The sequence below is a fragment of the Aethalodelphis obliquidens genome, unplaced genomic scaffold, assembly GCF_003676395.1.
Source record: "Aethalodelphis obliquidens isolate GAN/ISIS:26980383/991018 unplaced genomic scaffold, ASM367639v1 scaffold3, whole genome shotgun sequence".
In the NCBI taxonomy this organism is placed as follows: Eukaryota; Metazoa; Chordata; class Mammalia; order Artiodactyla; family Delphinidae; genus Aethalodelphis; species Aethalodelphis obliquidens.
Genome location: NW_020837947.1, coordinates 32,786,794 through 32,806,434, shown reverse-complemented (window position 1 = coordinate 32,806,434; position 19,641 = coordinate 32,786,794). Strand labels below are relative to the sequence as shown.

At 37.7% G+C, this 19,641-nt stretch overlaps 1 protein-coding gene across 2 annotated transcripts in view; it reads left to right on the top strand.

The window, feature by feature from the left end:
- The window catches only part of LAMA2 (laminin subunit alpha 2), a 447,101-nt gene that overhangs the window by 42,460 nt on the left and 385,000 nt on the right, over nt 1-19,641 (top strand). For both annotated transcript variants that reach the window (XM_027086788.1, XM_027086780.1), the window contains exon 3: nt 7,447-7,689. In XM_027086788.1, coding sequence (XP_026942589.1) covers nt 7,447-7,689 — 243 coding nt within the window. The remainder of the gene's footprint in view (nt 1-7,446; nt 7,690-19,641) is intronic.

The window sequence follows — 19,641 nt, the reverse complement described above, 5'->3', positions numbered from 1 at the left end:
ACAGATAGAAATGCTCACATCCTACTAAAGATCTCAAAAGACCAGCATCAGAGCCACCTGTCTTATGTTTTTTTTAAACATCTTTATTGGAATATAATTGCCTTACAATGGTGTGTTAGTTTCTGGTTTATAACAAAGTGATCAGCTATACATATACATATATCTCCATATCTCCTCCCTCTTGTATCTCCCTCCCACTCCCCCTCTCTCACCCCTCTAGGTGGTCACAAAGCAGTGACCTGATCTCCATGTGCTAGGTGGCTACTTCCCACTAGCTATCTATTTTACATTTGGTAGTATTTATATGTCCATGCCACTCTCTCACTTCATCCCAGCTTACCCTTCCCCCTCCCTGTGTTCTCAAGTCCATTCTCTACGTCTGCAGTTTTATTTCTGTTCTGCCACTAGGTTTTTCATAACTATTTTTTCTTTTAGATTCCATATGGTATTTATTATTCTCTTTCTGACTTACTTCACTCTGTATGACAGTCTCCAGGTCCATTCACCTGACTACAAATAACTCCATTTCATTTTTTTTTATGGCTGAGTAATATTCCATTGTATATATGTGCCACATCTTTATCCATTCATCTGTCGATGGACACTTAGGTTGCTTCCATGTCCTGGCTATTGTAAATAGAGCTCCAATGAACATTGTGGTACATGACTCTTTTTGAATTATGGTTTTCTCAGGATATATCCCCAGTAGTGGGATTACTGGGTCATATGGTAGTTCTATTTTTAGTTTTTTAAGGAACCTCCATACTGTTCTCCATAGTGGCTGTATCACTTGGAGGGTTCCCTTTTCTCCACACCCTTTCCAGCATTTATTGTTTCTAGATTTTTTGATGATGGCCATGCTGACTGGTGTGAGGTGATACCTCCTTGTAGTTTTGATTTGCATTTCTCTAATGATTAGTGATGTTGAGCATTCTTTCATGTGTTTGTTGGCAGTCTGTATATCTTTTTTGGAGAAATGTCTATTTAGGTCTTCTGCCCATTTTTGGATTGGGTTGTTTGTTTTTTTGATATTGAGCTGCATGAGCTGCTTATAAATTTTGGAGATTAATCCTTTGTCAGTTGCTTCATTTGCAAATATTTTCTCCCATTCTGAGGGTTGTCTTTTTGTCTTGTTTATGGTGTCCTTTGCTGTGCAGAAGCTTTTAAATTTCATTAGGTCCCATTTGTTTATTTTTTGTTTATTTCCATTTCTCTAGGAGGTGGGTCAAAAAAGATCTTGCTGTGATTTATGTCATAGAATGTTCTGCCTATGTTTTCCTCTAAGACTTTTATAGTGTCTGGCCTTACATTTAGGTCTTTAATCCATTTTGAGTTTGCTTTTGTGTATGGTGTTAGGAAGTGTTCTAATTTCATTCTTCTACATGTAGCTGTCCAGTTTTCCCAGCACCACTTATTGAAGAGGCTGTCTTTTCTCCATTGTATCTTCTTGCCTCCTTCATCAAAAGTAAGGTGACCATATGTGCGTGGGTTTATCTCTGAGATTTCTATCCTGTTCTATTTATCTATATTTCTGTTTTTGTGCCAGTACCATACTGACTTGATTACTGTAGCTTTGTAGTATAGTCTGAAGTCCGGGAACCTGATTCCTCCAGCTCTATTTCTTCTCTCAAGATTTCTTTGGCTATTAGGGGCTTTTGTGTTTCCATACAAATTGTGAAATTTTTTGTTCTGGTTCTGTGAAAAATGCCATTGGTAGTTTGATAAGGATTGCATTGAATCTGTAGATTGCTTTGGGTAGTATAGTCATGTTGATTCTTCCAATCAAAGAACATGGTATATCTCTCCATCTCTTTCTATCATCTTTAATTACTTTCATCAGTGTCTTATAGTTTTCTGCATACAGGTCTTTTATCTCCTTACGTAGGTTTATTCCTACGTATTTTATTCTTTGTGTTTCAATGGTAAAATGGAGTGTTTCCTTAACATCTCTTTCAGATTTTTTGTCATTAGTGTATAGGAATACAAGAGATTTCTGTGCATTAATTTTGTATCCTGCTACTTTACCAAATTCATTGATTAGCTCAAGTAGTTTTCTTGTAGCATCTTTAGGATTCTCTATGTGTAGTATCATGTCATCTGCAAACAGTGACAGCTTTACTTCTTCTTTTCTGATTTGGATTCCTTTTATTTCTTTTTCTTCTCTGAGTGCTGTGGCTAAAATTTCCAAAACTATGGTGAATAATAGTGGTGAGAGTGGACAACCTTGTTTTGTGCCTATCTTTGAGGAAATGGTTTCAGTTTTTCACCATTGAGAACGATGTTGGCTGTGGGTTTGTCATATGTGGCCTTTATTTTTTTGAGGTAAGTTCCCTCTATGCCTACTTTCTGCAGGTTTTTTATCATAAATGGGTGTTGATTTTTGTCAAAAGCTTTTTCTGCATCTATTGAGATGATCATATGGTTTTTCTCCTTCAAGTTATTAATATGATGTATCACATTGATTGATTTGCATATATTGAAGAATCCTTGCATTCCTGGGATAAACCCTACTTGATCGTGGGGCTTGATTCTTTTATTGTGCTGTTGGATTCTGTTTGCTAGTATTTTGTTGAGGATTTTTGCATCTATGATCATCAGTGATATTGGCCTGTAGTTTTCTTTCTTTGTGACATCTTTGCCTGGTTTTGGTATAAGGGTGATGGTGGCCTCATAGAATGAGTTTGGGAGTGTTTCTCCCTCTGCTATATTTTGGAAGTGTTTCAGATAGATAGGTGTTAGCTCTTCTCTAAATGTTTGATAGAATTCACCTGTGAAGCCATCTGGTCCTGGGCTTTTGTTTCTGGGAAGATTTTTAATCACAGTGTCAATTTCAGTGTTTGTGATTGGTCTGTTGATATTTTAATATTTTTTCTTTGTATTTAATTTTTAATAGGTTGATTACTATGTGTATTGGCGTGTTTCTCCTTGGATTTATCCTGTATGGGGTCTCTGTGCTTCCTGGACTTGATTGACTATTTCCTTTTCCATATTAGGGATGTTTTCAACTACAGTCTCTTCAGATATTTTCTCAGTCCCTTTCTTTTTCTCTTCTTCTTCTGGGACCCCTATAATTCGAATGTTGGTGGGTTTAGTGTTGTCCCAGAGGTCTCTACCACTGTCCCCAATTCTTTTCATTCTTTTTGCTTTATTCTGCTCTGCAGTAGTTATTTCCACTATTTTGTCTTCCAGGTCACTTATCTGTTCTTCTGCCTCAGTTATTCTGCTATTGATTCCTTCTAGAGCATTTTTAATTTCATTTATTATGTTGTTCATCATTGTTTGTTTGCTCTTTAGTTCTTCTAGATCCTTGTTAAACGTTTCTTGTATTTTCTCCATTCTATTTCCAATATTTTGGATCATGTTTACTATCATTATTCTGAATTCTTTTTCAGGTAGACTGCCTATTTCCTTTTCATTAGTTTGGTCTGGTGGGTTTTTACCTTGCTCCTTCTTCTGTTTGTTTCTCTGTCTTCTCATTTTGCTTAACTTACTATGTTTGATGTCTCCTTTTTGCAGGATGCAGGTCTGTAGTTCCCATTGTTTTTGGTGTCTGCCCTCAGTGGCTAAGGTTGGTTCAGTGGGTTTGTAGGCTTCCTAGTAGAGGGGACTAGTGCCTTTGTTCTTGTGGATGAGGCTGTGTCTTGTCTTTCTGGTGGGCAGGACTGCGCCCGGTGTTTTGTTTTGGGGTGTTTGTGATCTTATTATGATTTTAGCAGCCTCTCTGCCAATGGGTGGGGTTGTGTTCCTGCCTTTCTAGTTGTTTGGCATAGGGTGTCCAGCACTGTCACTTATGGGTCATTGAGTGGAGCTGGGTCTTTTTTTTTTAAATTTATTTTTATTTTATTTATTTTTGGCTACATTGGGTCTTCATTGCTACGTTCGGGCTTTCTCTAGTTGTGGAGAGCGGGGGCTACTCTTCATTGTAGTGCATGGTCTTCTCATTGTGGTGGCGTCTCTTGTTGCAGAGCATGGACTCTAGGCACACGGGCTCCAGTAGTTTTGGCACGCAGGCTCAGTAGTTGTGGCTTGCGGGCTCTAGAGCGCAGGCTCATTAGTTGTGGCACATCGGCTTAGTTGCTCCTCAGCATGGGGGATCTTCCCGGACCAGATCTCGAACCCGTGTCCCCTGCATTGGCAGGTGGATTCTTAACCACTGCACCACCAGGGAAGCCCAGAGCTGGGTCTTAGTGTTGAGATGCAGATGTCTGGGAGCGCTTTTGCCATTTGATATTACATGGAGCTGGGAGGTCTCAGGTGGACTCATGTCCTGACCTCAGCTCTCCCACCTCAGAGACACCTGGCTGGAGCACCAGGACCCTGTCAGCCACATGGCACAGAAGAAAAGGGAGAAGAAAGAAAGAAAGAAAGAAAGAGAGAGAGAGAGAGAGATGGAGGGAAGGAGGGAGGAAGGAAGGAAGGAAGGGAGAAAATAAAAGAAAAAGAATTAAAAGGATTTTTTTAATTATTAAAAATTAAAATGTAATTAAAAAAAAAAGAAAGAAGAGAGCAACCAAACCAAAAAGCAAATCCCCCAATGATAACAAGCGCTAAAAACTATACAAAACAAAACAAAACAAAACAAAAAAAAGGACAGGCAGAACCCTAGGACAAATGGTAAAAGCAAATTATACAGACAAAGTCACACAAAGAAGCATACACATACACATTCACAAAAAGAGAAAAAGGAAAATATATATAAATATATATATCTATACATTAAAAAACAAAAGGAAGAGAGCAACCAAATCAGTAAACAAATCTACCAGTGATAATAAACTCTAAATACTAAACTAAGATAAACATAAAACCAGAAACCAGTCTGTCGCATATAGCAAGCCCCAAGTCTACAGTTGCTCTCAAAGGCAACTGCCTCAATTTTGGGATGATTCGTTGTCTGTTCAGGTATTCCACAGTTGCAGGGTACATCAAGTTGATTGTGGAGATTTAATCAGCTGCTCCTGAGGCTGCTGGGAGAAATTTCCCTTTCTCTTCTTTGTTTGCACAGCTCCTGGGGTTCAGCTTTGGATTTGGCCCCACCTCTGCATGTAGGTCACCTGAGGGCATCTGTTTCTGCCCAGACAGGAGGGGGTTAAAAGAGCAGCTGATTCGGGGGCTCTAGCTCACTCAGGCTGGGGGGAAGGAAGGGTGCAGAGTGCGGGGCGAGCCTACGGTAGCAGATGTTGGCATGACGTTGCAACAGCGTGAGGCATGCTGTGTGTTCTCCCGGGGAAGTTGTCCCTGGATCCCGGGACCCTGGCAGTGGCGGGCTGCACAGGCTCCCAGGAGGGGAGTTGTGGATAGTGACTTGTACTTGCACACAGGCTTCTTGGTGGCTGCAGCAGCAGCCTTAGCATTTCATTCCCAGCTCTGGTGTCTGTGCTGATAGCCGTGGCTCGCGCCCGTCTCGAGCTCGTTTTGGCGGTACTCTCAATCCAGTCTCCTCGTGCACCCCGAAACAATGGTCTCTTAGGCAGTTCCAGACTTATTCCTGTCCCAGCTAGCTGTGGCGCACTAGCCCCCTTCAGGCTGTGTTCACGCAGCCAACCCCAGTCCTCTCCTGGGATCTGATCTCCGAAGCCCAAGCCTCAGCTCCCAGCCCCCATCCATCCTGGCGGGTGAGCAGACGAGCCTCTCAGGCTGGTGAGTGCTGGTCGCCACTGATCCTCTGTGCGGGAATCTCTCCGCTTTGCCCTCTGCACCCCTGTAGCTGCGCTCTCCATTGTGGCTCCGAAGCAACCCACCCCGCCCCGCCACCCACCGTCTCTGCCAGTGAAGGGGTTTCCTAGTGTGTGGAAACTTTTCCTCCTTCACAGCTCCCTCCCTGAGGTTCAGGTCCCATCTCTATTCTTTTGTCTCTTTTTTTCTTTTCTCTTTTGCCCTACCCAGGTACGTGGGGAGTTTCTTGCCTTTTGGGAAGTCTGAGGTCTTCTGCCAGCGTTCAGTAGGTGTTCTGTAGGAGTTGTTCCACATGTAGACATATTTCTGATGTATTTGTGGGGAGGAAGGTGATCTCCACGTCTTACTCCTCTGCCATCTTGAAGGTCTCCTGTCTTACGTCTTATATATCAACCTTTCATATTTTTAAATTAAGTCCCTTAAAGTGTACCATAGACAGTGTAGATGTATTCCTGAAAGTCTCATGTCAAAACTATGTAGCAAGTAAGGTTTATTTTCAGAACATTCCTTTCAAGCTCCCTTCTAAGCAGACCCTTAATCACATTTTAGCAGATTTGTCCTCCAGTTGTATCCTTTCAATGACCCCAATCACCCAGAGCTTAGGGTTGACAAGCTCCTTGTACCTCACTGAATTTACTAAAAAGAAGATATACCACTGCTTTATTATTAGTGTACTCATTATATATCTCATTATTACAATATATTATCAATTCATAGATGGTGGGACAATAACTTAAACTAGTTTGTATCTACCTTTCTACCCAGGACATTGCAAATAAATGTCATTCGGTAATGTTTGTGCATTGTTCTTTTGGATTGAATTGGTAAAGACACATATGGACCATCGCAAAATATCCAGAATATTTATTTTTTACCTCTTCAAATATTATGTAGATTTGAACGTAGAGGATTGCCATATTTCCCTCAATTGTCACTCTGTTGATTTACGGTCACTTGATGCCTTTATTTTCCTTTTCTTTAACACATGTTTACCTCTTATACAGAAGGTACAGAAACCCTTCATTGAATACGTTCCAGTTTCCAACAGTTGTCTGCATGTACTAGAATTTCCTCCCCGTTATTTTCTATTTGGGGATGTAAAGGAAATGACATTTATTGAGTATTTATAGCCAAGCCTTTTGCTAGGTATTTTGCATACATTATCTCATTTAATCTAAATTGTCTCTCAGTAGTGTACTTAATGTACTTATTATTGACCCTAATTTGCAGATAAGGGAGCTAGGAGTTGACAAAGTAAAATAATCTGCCCGAGGTCACAGAAATGCTGGGACCACAATTTGAATACAAGATTGTGCCTCTGAATCACTATGTTGTTTTTGCTATACCACAGTAACAGATGGTACTTGTCTGAGGATTAGGTGACATAAGTAACTGTTTTCTAATCTATCAAGCACTATCCACACATGGAATTTCTAACTCATAATTTCCAACAGAGTAAGGTGAGTAAATTGGTATGTAATAAATGTTTTAACTGATTGTGATTATAATAGAACTTCAAAAATTACGTGAAATGATGTTAATGAGTTATTAGAGAACTAAAATCCACAAAATGGAACATCTCATCTTAGCCATAAGGTATGAAATATGAATATGTAACAGTAAAAATATTTTTAGAGAATATCATAGGGTTATGGAAATAATATCTGAATAAAATCTATTGTAGCCTTAGGTAGGCCTTATATTTGATATGTAATAGTGAGAACACTTTGGAATTCAGAGTTACATGTTGTTGTTGTCACTCTTCCCCAGGTGTTCCAGATTGCGTATGTGATTGTGAAAGCAGCTAATTCCCCTCGGCCTGGAAACTGGATTTTGGAACGCTCACTTGATGATGTTGATTATAAGCCCTGGCAGTATCATGCTGTGACGGACACAGAGTGCCTAACACTCTACAATATTCATCCCCGCACTGGACCACCATCATACGCCAAAGACGATGAGGTCATCTGCACTTCATTTTATTCCAAGATACACCCCTTAGAAAACGGAGAGGTAAGATGAGAAAACTCACCCTCAGTACATTTAAGGTGCCAAAATAGGCCTGTCATAAAAACTAGAATATATCAGTCATAATGTCAGGGAGATTTTAAAATAGGATTTAGCAGAAGTACATTTTAAATAACTTATTAAATAAAAGGGAAAAACTGAAAGTGATTAGAATTTTAACTGCCTTCCTCTAGTGTGTTATCTCCCATTTCCAATAAAGATCAGAGAAGAGGAAATGGGCTTAAGTTGGAAAGTCAGTGATTAATTTTAAATATAAAGAGACTTTAATTTTAAATATAAAGAGACTTTTCTAACACTGTGGTTTGCTAATAATTGGAGGAGGATTGAGACCTTAAAAGAAGGCCTAGATCTGTGTGTACTCTGGTCTGAAGGTGGGGACAAAAGAGGTAAATTTGGGAAGAAATATAATTCACCTGAAGGACCTAAAGAGAAGGAAATTTTGTCAGTTTTTGTATGTTTTTCTGCTGTCACCACATAGTGCTGCAGTGGGGTTCCTTTCCTTTGCTCAGGCTTTGCTTATTATATGCTTAATTCAAAAGCGTTCAATTTCTCCGTAGCATTTTTTTTTGTATGGGTAAGATTTTAGATTCATTCATTGCTTTTCAGCCACAGAGTCAAACCATGACTTCACCTCTACCAGCTGTGTGATCTTGAATCAGTGACTTAAATTCTCTGTGCCTTAGTTTCATCTCCCATAAATTGGAAACAATAACAATAGTTCTTATTTCTTATGATTGTCAAGAAGATTAAATGAATTATTATGTTTAAAACGTTAGAACAGTGCTGACAGACATATACACTATTGCTTTGTAAGCATTAACTATTTTTGTTGCTCTTGTTATAATAATAATAACAACTATTTGAGATTGTTGTTTTTGTTGGTAGTCGTAGTCGTAGTATTAGTAGCCTTCTCTCAAATACCCAAACCTAGACTTAGTGACTTTTTTTGGATTCTCTAGTTATATTTCCCTAATCAGTCTCCCTTCGGTATATACGGCCTAGCTCTTTTTTTCCTACCTGTTTGTATACATCTCTATTTATATTCATGTCTGATATTCTCTTCTCACCAGTTCACACACCTAAAGCTGGTATCATTTTTTATATTCACAGTTTCAGAAAATCCATATTCATACACTATCATGCCCACCTCCACCAATCTAGGGTTATCTCTTTAAACACTTCTGGGAGCAAGTTAGAGTTTTGACATAAATCTATCACACTCTCTTTTGGCACTATTATTCTATGAATGTATACCAGTGCCTCACTATATTTCAATTTCATGTTCAAAAATATCAGTTTTGGGCGAAAAGAAATCCAAATGGTGCTCTCAGCAGAGATTCCAATCTGCCAAATGACAAGGAGTCAAAAGCAGTGAGTCAAACAGCTGTTCAACCTGCTTTGTGCCCAGAGGCATCCAAAGTCCTGGCCAGATTGGCCTGAGGATATGGGAGTACGGAGGAGTGCAGAGAGACTGTATTTGAGTTGAATTTGTATTATTTTTCTCCTGGATCCAGTGTTTACCCAGAACCAATAATTATCTAATATTTATAAAGCTATTCTTTACCTTTAAAAAAATGGTCTAATTCAGAAATTTGTTGAACAATGTAAAATGTACCCAGATAGATGTGTAACATACAAGTTACATGTATATCCCTGAAGCATGCTCTCCCTACAATGATGGTGGTTCTCCATCCTTTAGACCGTGTCAACTTGCCAACATGGAACAAACACACATTCTATTTGTTTGTGTTTAACTGGCTATGCTGTATTAGACATTCACTAAAAACTAATCATTGATGGTGACTTTTAAGAACAACTTATTCAACTTTCTCTGTGACATGCTTTTTTAAGTCTATTTTTCTCTCATTGCAAAGTGGATGAGGTGAGGAACAGAAAGTAAATTCAAAATATTTGATGTAGAATGATAATATTTAAGAATATGAATTAAATTCAGACCTCTCCTAGAATATCTGCTTCATTTTATATATTATGCTGTGAAACGTATTACTTTTTGGAATGAACAGGTCCAGCAAAGGTAGGTGATAATCTCCCAAGACTCCCAGATCCACTGGTGACAAAGCTGAGATAAGAATCCAGGTCCCCTGACTCCTAGGTTAGTGTTTCTTTCAGACTGAAGACTGGAAGTCGATTTTTTTTAAAAAGTTGGTAATAGCTAAACTCAAATAATGGTTTAGAAGAGATACAGAGATAGATATGCTGGATCCATTAAAGTAGAAAGATTCTTAATCCTGAGATATCGTGATATAGAAGAATGTACATGGGACTGGAAGACTGGGCTCTGCTTCTGGCTCTTGTTTTTGTGGGATGTTGGGCAGGTCACTTAATCTCTGAGTTTGAATTTCTTTAATACATGAATTAGTTTTATATATAAATTGTCCTAAGGCATCTTTCAGTTCTAAAGTAATAGTTTTGGATATCAACTACAATATAACATGTGGGAATAATTTTTGGATGCTTGTCTCCAATATTTCCCAGACAAGTGACTATGAAATAAATCTTATTAAATTTCAGTTTTAAAAAGATTCACTTTTGAGTACCATCTGAAATCTAATTACTAGGTGTGTATGTTCAAAACTTCCCAGAGAAGTGACATTCAAGTAAAAACCAAATATGTAAACCAGTAAATGCAAAATGATAGTATAAATGCCACAGCAGAAGTGTGTACAGAAAGTGGTAACGTCCATCTGGGTGAGCCAAAGGAGCCACATTGAGAAGATGAATTCTCAGAGTACAGGGAAACAGAAACAAAAGTTTCCTAGTATCTCAAAAGTTTCAAAGGCAATATGCAAATTCATCTCTAATATGCCCTATGACTTAAACTAGACATATAACAAGACTTCACCTCCATTGTTGAAGGATATTTTTATTGGGTATAGAACTGTAGGTTTCTTATTGTTTTTTGGCATATTTTATTGTCTTCTGGTTTCCATTGTTTATGTGGAAAAGGTAACTATTTAATAATTGTCCTTTGTAAAGTCTTTTATTTCTTTAAAGATTTTTATCTTTGTTTTTCACTAGTTTTACTATGATGCTCCAGATCTGCACTGCCCATTACAATCTTTATTAGACATATGTGGTTATTAAATTTATATTTCAATTAATTCAAATGAAATTAAAATTCAGTTTCTCAGTTGCACAGCCACACTTCAAGTGCTCAATAGCCACATGTGACTAGCAGCTACCACACTGGATTGCACAGAATAGATCATTTCTATCATTGCCTAAACTTCTATTGGGCAGTGTTGCTGTAGATGATAGCTTTCTATTTTCTAGATTGGGATTTATTTGGTTGGTATATCTGCAGAGTGATGTCTTTCATCAGTTCAAGAACTAATTCAGCCACTAACTCTCCAAATATTGCTTCTTCCCCATTATCTCTCTTCTATAAATATGATTTAGAATAATTTAGAACTTCTCACAGTATAAACTATGCATCTTACACTCTCTTTTATTTATAGTCATCCTTTTGGCTTTCTGTCCTTCATTCTAGATATTTTCTTCTTGCTTACTTTGAGTTCACGATGTCTCTCTTCAGCTATGTAAAAACTACTATTGAAACCAATCATAAGATTCTTAATTTCATTTATTATATTTTTCAGTTCTAGAATTTATCTTTGGTTCATTTAAAATAGTTTGGTATCTAGTTTTATATCAAATTTTTATATACCTATTGAATTTTTAATAATAAAATTATATTCAAATTTTCAATATTCTATTTTTATCTCCTTGAGCATAAAGTAACAATTATTTGAGTTCTCATTTTATAATTCTAATATCTGGCCTTTGTGAATATATTTTATTTCTGTTTCATTTGCCGATTCTTTCCTATGCTGTATCGTATCCTCACATTCTTGATTATTTTTGCATATCAGAAGTTGTATTTGAAAAACTGTGTGTAGAAATAATTTAGGCCTAAGAAATTATCTTTACCTTATGAGGATTTTCTGATGCTTCTGCCAGGCAATGGCAATATGGATCATCTTAATCCAATTTCTGGGATACTTAGATGCCTCAAAGCTGTGCTGAACTCCCATGACAGCTGATTTAATTCTAGTTTATCCCCATTCTAGGCTTCCTGTCTTTGAAGTCCAAACTAAAGTGTGTGGAATTTACCTAAGTCTCACCCATACAAGTTCCGGAATCCAACTTTTGTCCTCCTAGTACAGTAAGACTGTCAAAGCACTGCTCAGTCTCTGAGCCATGTCTTCTGAACAGGGAAATGTCCACAGGACAAAAGCTGTCACAATACACTAATTATCTCTATAGACATCAGTCTTCTCCTTGATATTGAGAAGTTGATTTTTTATCTTCCTGATAGCTGTCATATGGCTTTACATAAATGTTTTTATATATTTTGTCCAGTTGGTCTAGTTGTTATCATTGACAGTGTTAGCACTAATTATATAATTTACTATAAACAGAAGCATAGTCTCATATGCACTGTTTAAAGCCTTTTTATTCTGGAATCATTTTATATTTACATAAATGTAAGAAGAGGACAGAGAATTTGCATGTCCCTTTTACCCAGCTCCCACTAAGGATAATATCTTACATAATTACCATTCATTTGTCAAAATAAGAAATTAATATTGATACTCTATTACCTAAACCACAGATTTATTCAGATTTAATTCATGTTATCATTAATGTCTTTTTTTTTTTTCTCTTCTGGGATCCAAGTTGGGATACTACACTGCGTTTATTGCATCATTGTGTCCCCTTAGTCTCTTCTAATCCATGACAATTTCTTAATCGTCTCTTGTTTTCCTTGGCCTTAATCACTTTTAAGAGTACTGGTCAAGTTTTTTGTAACATGTTAGTCATTTTGAGTCATGATTAGACTGGGCTACTGGGTTTGGGGGAAGAATACCACAGAGGTGAAACAACTTTCTTATTGCATCACTCATGTTTATTTTTATATGCACATCTCCTATGTCCTCCTTATTGGTTTATAAGTTTTACTGTCTTCTAGATAGGATTTTATTTTAGACAGCAATATCTAAATATTCACCATGATTTGAAATGTATATTTTTGACTAAGCATTGAATGATCATTTGCTTCCAGATCTTCATAATACCCTTTAAATATAAATTTAAGTCAGAGAATAAGAAAAATAAGAGCAGAGTATTTTTAAGACTCACCTGTGCAGCAAGGCATTATGAAATAAACATGTCTCAATTATAACACACTAAGTAATAATGTTTATGTTATAGGTATAGAACATTAATAGAAAATAGTCTTCTGTGACTAACATCAAATCTATTGAGTCTAAGGTTTATTACATTATTACTTGTCTGTAGAGTTTTAGAGACATGTGCCATAACTTTTGGAACATTCCAAGATATCATATTTCAGGTGAAAAGTACATCATTTTAGAGCTGAAAGATACCTTAGGTGAATACCTTAGGAATTCAAGGATATCATAGCCTTGACTTTGACATCTGTATCCAAACTTCAGCGCTCTCCTCTGTCCATATTATCACTGGAGACCATTTAGCCTTTCCTTCTGACCTCTTGAGTCTTAACAGCATCATCTCTGCTTATTTCTTCAGTTTTATTTGTTGCTACAGCCACCGCCACTTTTTGGCCTCCACCCTCTAGCCTGGTCCATTCTCTGTCCTCCACCTCACATTGCCTGCAAGAGATCAACAAATGTTAGTCATGTGGATTCACCAGAATGGCACATACCCAGTCCCCTAGATGACTGGGTTCAACTGCATCCAAGAAGGAGAGTAGTCCTGCAGGCTAGCATCCTGGGCTTGCACCCAAAGGGAGAAGAGAAATTTACTGAGCTATGAGATAATCAAGTCTCAGGACTGGCAGAGGAAAAATAATAGAGGGCAATGGAGGCAATGGTCATAATAGTATGGCCTAGTATGTTGTTATCCAGGGTGTAAACAGAAGGAGACTTGGAGCAAAACTTTCCAAGAGTTTCATTTTAGAAAGGTGATTTTGCATCAGCAGTGCCAAGAGAGGGCTCAGCAGGAACCCTGCTTGCCTTGCCTTGAGAGAATGATCCTATGCTCCAGAATAGTTGTGTAGTATGTAGTAACAGACCGCAGGGGGCCTCCATTACTTTGAGGGCAGCCAAAGACAAAAACTTTGGTGGATACAGCTGCAAAGATGTACTTCTCCAGCAGTGCCACAGGGAGCCAATTCCAACCAGAGCTGCTATCAGCCCGAGTGCTGCCTCTGCTGAAAGCACTTGCCCCTGGATGCTATTTAGAACTGCTAACAAGAACCACCACTTGGAGGCACCACTGTGAACTATGATTGCAGCCATGGCTCCTCCCAAACTTGGCTCTACTTGGCAATCACTGGGAACATTTGAAAGATAGCTATTTCTGGGACCAGGGTTTTTAATTCAGTAGGTTTGGGAAAGGCTCAGGAAGCTCTATGTATATGTTAAACAAGTACTCCTGGTGATTTTGATACCCCTCCTTTTGGCTCATTGTTCAGATATTTCCAGCTTTCCCAAACCCTGGAGAAGAACAGATCATTAGTTGTTTAGGGAAAGCGTATCAGACATTCTAACTCCTTCTAACTGAAGAAAGAGGCTTACTTTTCTGACAGAAAACATGATTGGCTTTGGTGGACCGAATCTGTGGGTGAGTTTGAGTTTAGTAAATAAACTTTGAGCTGTCACTAAGTTATAGATGGTTAAAGGAGCGGCTGGGAGAGGAGAATCACATTGATATTGACAAGAATGGGGCTGTATGGATGGCACTGCTTTAGGGTTCCTAGAATTAAAATTGTAGTAAATGTGTTTCTGTTATATGAGACTCTCCCCTTTCTGTGACTGGGATTATTGCTTTAAATTTCTTTGGATTGTCACTAGACTGCTAAATAATATTCATAGTTACCATATTAATTTTTGCTTCAGTTTCCTCATACAGAGACCTTTAAGCTATTCACATATGATTTCCTCTTTTTTTTACTACAACACTTCCCAGCTCTTCAGGACTGCAACTCAGTTGGAACTTAGATTCACTTTGATTCTGCTTTTGAAACATGGCAGGCTTGTATAAATTCCCTGGAGCAGCCATCATTAATTCTTGAAGACACCTTTTTTTCCTTTAAACTGTGTGTGGAGCTTTGATATTATTTTCATTTCCTATGTGACAGAATTTCACATATACAGACAGAATTTTTTCTCCCTCTTTATATCACCTGACATTATGATGATCCTTAGAATTGCAAATACTGGAAAATGAAGAAACAAACCCAACACTGTGTAAAAAAAACTGTTTCTGAGAACCTTCTTTGATGTGATATTGTTCACGGTATGGCATGATTGCATGTGTGAGTTTGTGTGGAAAGGCAGGGATGGAAATGAGGAACGAGCCTTTCTCAATTACCCTTGGAGTTGCTCCCTTAAGGAGAAGCATCAGGGTATCGCTAATTTGTATTGGTTTTGAATAGAGATTTAGGGAAATAATTTATGGGGGTTTCAGATTTCCTTCCTCTAAAAATAGTTCTTGCATTAACCAACATGGAGCCAGTTAGTACCTGGAGCAACAAGGTGAAAGTGCCTCAATACAATGAGGTTTATGTGGCCTCCTCCAAAAAAACCCCCAGCTTATTTCAACTCCAGTTGGAATATACAGATCACTTGAAATGTATTGGAATTACACACACATAAAATCCATAATTCACTTTTTTCCTTATTTGGATCACATTTTTTAACATCTTTATTGGAGTATAATAGTTTTACAATGGTGTGTTAGTTTCTGCTTTATAACAAAGTGAATCAGCTATACATATACATATATCCCCATATCTCTTCCCTCTTGCGTCTCCCTCCCACCCTCTCTATCCCACCCCTCTAGGTGGTCACAGAGCACCGAGCTGATCTCCCTGTGCCATGCAACCGCTTCCCATTAGCTATCTATTTTAAATTTGGCAGTGTATACATGTCAGTGCTACTCTCTTACTTCATCCCAGCTTACCCTTGCCCCACCCCGTGTCCTCAAGTCCATTCTCTATATCTGCGTCTTTATTCCTGTCCTGCCCCTGGGTTCATCAGAACCCTTTTTTTCTTTTTTAGATTCCATATGTATGTGTTAGCATACAGTATTTGTTTTTCTCTTTCTGACTTACTTCACTCTGAATGACAGACTCTAGGTCCATCCACCTCACTACAAATAACTCAATTTCTTTTCATTTTATGGCTGAGTAATATTCCATTGAATATATGTGCCATATCTTCTTTATCCATTCATCTGTCGATGGACACTTAGGTTGCTTCCATGTCCTGGCTATTGTAAATAGTGCTGCAATGAACATTGTAGTACATGACTCTTTTTGAATCATGGTTGTCTCAGGGTATATGCCCAGTGGTGGAATTGCTGGGTCATATGGTCGTTCTATTTTTAGTTTTTTAAAGAACCTCCATACTGTTCTGCATAGTGGCTGTATCAATTTACATTCCCACCAGCAGTGCAAGAGGGTCCCTTTTCTCCACACCCTCTCCAGCATTTATTGTTTGTAGATTTTTTGATGATGGCCATTCTGATTGGTGTGAGGTGATACCTCGTTGTAGTTTTGATTTGCATTTCTCTAATGAATAGCGATGTTGAGCATCCTTTCATGTGTTTGTTGGCAATCTGTTGGCAGTTTCTCCATTTCTTTGGAGAAATGTCTATTTAGGTCTACCGCCCATTTCTGGATTGGGTTGTTTGTTTTTTTGATGTTGAACTGCATGAGCTGCTTGTATGTTTTGGAGATTAATCCTTTGACAGTTGCTCCATTTGCAAATATTTTCTCCCATTCTGAGGGTTGTCTTTTTGTCTTGTTTATAGTTTCCTTTGCTGTGCAAAAGCTTTTAGGTTCCATTAGGTCCCATTTGTTTATTTTTGTTTTTATTTCCATTTCTCTAGGATGTGGGTCAAAAAGGATCGTGCTGTGATTTATGTCACAGAGTGTTCTGCCTCGGTTTTCCTCTACAAGTTTTATAGTGCCTGGTCTTACATTTAGGTCTTTAATCCATTTTGAGTTTATTTTTGTGTATGGTGTTAGGGAGTGTTCTAATTTCATTCTTCTACATGTAGCTATCCAGTTTTCCCAGCACCACTTATTGAAGAGGCTGTCTTTTCTCCATTGTATATTCTTGCCTCCCATATCAAAGGTAAGGTTACAATATGTGCCTAGGTTTATCTCTGGGCTTTCTATCTGTTCCATTGATCTATATTTCTGTTTTTATGCCAATACTATACTGTCTTGCTTACTGTAGCTTTGTAGAATAGTCGGAAGTCAGGGAGCCTGATTACTCCAGCTCCATTTCTCAAGATTGCTTTGGCTATAAGGAGTCTTTTGTTTTTCCGTACGAATTGTAAAATTTTTGTTCCAGTTCTGTAAAAAATGCCATTGGTAGTTTGATAGGGATTGCATTGAATCTGTAGATTGCTTTGGGCAGTATAATCATTTTCACAATGTTGATTCTTCCAATCCAAGAACATGGTATATCTCTCCATCTGTTTCTATCATCTTTAATTTCTTTCATCCGTGTCTTATAGTTTTCTGCATACAGGTCTTTTGTCTCCTTAAGTAGGTTTTTTCCTAGGACTTTTATTCTTTGTGTTGCAATGGTAAATGGGAGTGTTTCCTTAATTTCTCTTTCAGATTTTTCATCGTTAGTGTATAAGAATGCAAGAGATTTCTGTGCATGAATTTTGTATCCTGCTGCTTTACCAAATTCATTGATTATCTCAAGTAGTTTTCTGGTAGCATCTTTAGGATTCTCTATGTATAATATCATGTCATCAGCAAACAGTGACAGCTTTACTTCTTCTTTTCTGATCTGGATTTCTTTTATTTCTTTTTCTTCTCTGATTACTGTGGCTAAAACTTACAAAACTATGTTGAATAATAGTGGTGAGAGTGGACAACCTTGTCTTGTGCCTGATCTTAAAGGAAATGGTTTCAGTTTTTAACCATTGAGAACGATGTTGGCTGTGGGCATGTCATATATGGCCTTTATTATGTTGAGGCAAGTTCCCTCTATGCCTACTTTCTGGAGGGTTTTTATCAGAAATGGGTGTTGAATTTTGTCAAAAGCTTTTTCTGCATCTATTGAGATGATCATATGGCTTTTCTCCTTCAGTTTGTTTATATGGTGTATCACATTGATTGATTTGCATATGTTGAAGAATCCTTGCATTCCTGGGATAAACGCCACTTCATTATGGTGTATGATCCTTTTAATGTGCTATTGGAGTCTGTTTGCTAGTATTTTGTTGACGGTTTTGCATCTATGTTCATCAGTGATATTGGCCTGTAGCTTTCTTTCTTTGTGACATCTTTGCCTGGTTTTGGTATCAGGGTGATGGTGGCCTCGTAGAATGAGTTTGGGAGTGTTCCTCCCTCTGCTATATTTTGGAAGAGTTTGAGAAGGACAGGTGTTAGCTCTTCTCTAAATGTTTAATAGAATTTGCCTGTGAAACCAAGTGGTCCTGGGCTTTTGTTTCTTGAAAGATTTTTAATCACAGGTTCACTTTCAGTGCTTGTGATTGGTCTGTTTATATTTTCTATTTCTTCCTGGTTCAGTCACAGAAGGTTGTGCATTTCTAAGAATTTGTCCATTTCTTCCAGGTTGTCCATTTTATTGGCACATAGTTGCTTGCAGTAATCTCTCATGATCCTTTGTATTTCTGCAGTATTAATTATTACTTCTCCTTTTTCCTTTCAAAGTCTGTTGATTTCAGTCTTTTCCCTTTTTTTCTTGATGAGTCTGACTAATGGGCTATCAATTTTGTTTATCTTCTTAAAGAACCAGCTTTTAGTTTTATTGATCTTTGCTATTATTTCCTTCATTTCTTTTTCATTTATTTCTGATCTGATCTTTATGATTTCTTTCCTTCTGCTAACTGGGTATTTTTTTTCCTTCTTTCTCTAATTGCTTTAGGTGTAAGGTTAGGTTGTTTATTTGAGATGTTCCTTGTTTCTTCAGGTAGGATTGTATTGCTGTAAACTTCCCTCTTAGAACTGCTTTTGCTGCCTCCCATAGGTTTTGGGCCATCGTGTTTTCATTGTGTTTTGTTTTTAAGTATTTTTTGATTTCTTCTGTGATCTCTTGGTTATTCAGTAGTGCAGTGTTTAGCCTCCATGTGTTCATAGTTTTTACAGTTTTTTTTCCTGTAATCGATATCTAATCTCTCATAGCGTTGTGGTCAGAAAAGATACTTGATACGATTTCAATTTTCTTAAATACGAAGGCTTGATTTGTGACTCAAGATATTGTCTATCCTAGGGAATGTTCCATCAGTACTTGAGAGGAAAGTGTATTCTGTTGTTTTTGGATGGAATGTCCTATAAATATCAGTTACATCCATCTTGTTTCATGTGTCATTTAAAGCTTGTGCTTCCTTATTTATTTTTGTTTTGGTTGATCTGTCCATTGGTGAAAGTGGGGTGTTAAAGTCCCATACTATTATTGTGTTACTGTCGATTTCCCCTTTTATGGCTATTAGCATTTGCCTTATGTGTTGACGTGCTCTTATGTTGGGTGCATAAATATTTACAATTGTTATATATTCTTGGATTGATCCCTTGATCATTATGTAGTGTCCTTCTTTATGTCTTATAATAGTCTTTATTTTAAAGTCTATTTTGTCTGATATAAGAATTGCTACTGCAGCTTTCTTTTGATTTCCATTTGCATGGAATTTCTTTTTCCATACACTCACTTTCAATCTGTATGTGTCCCGAGGTCTGAAGTGGGTCTCTTGTAGACAACATATGTATGCGTCTTGTTTTTGTATCCATTCAGCCAGCCTGTGTCTTTTGGTTGGAGCATTTAATCCATTTACATTTAAGGTAATTATCGATATGTGTGTTCCTATTACCGTTTTCTGAATTGTTTTGGGTTTGTTATTGTAGGTTTTTTCCTTCTCTTGTGTTTCCTGCCTAGAGAAGTT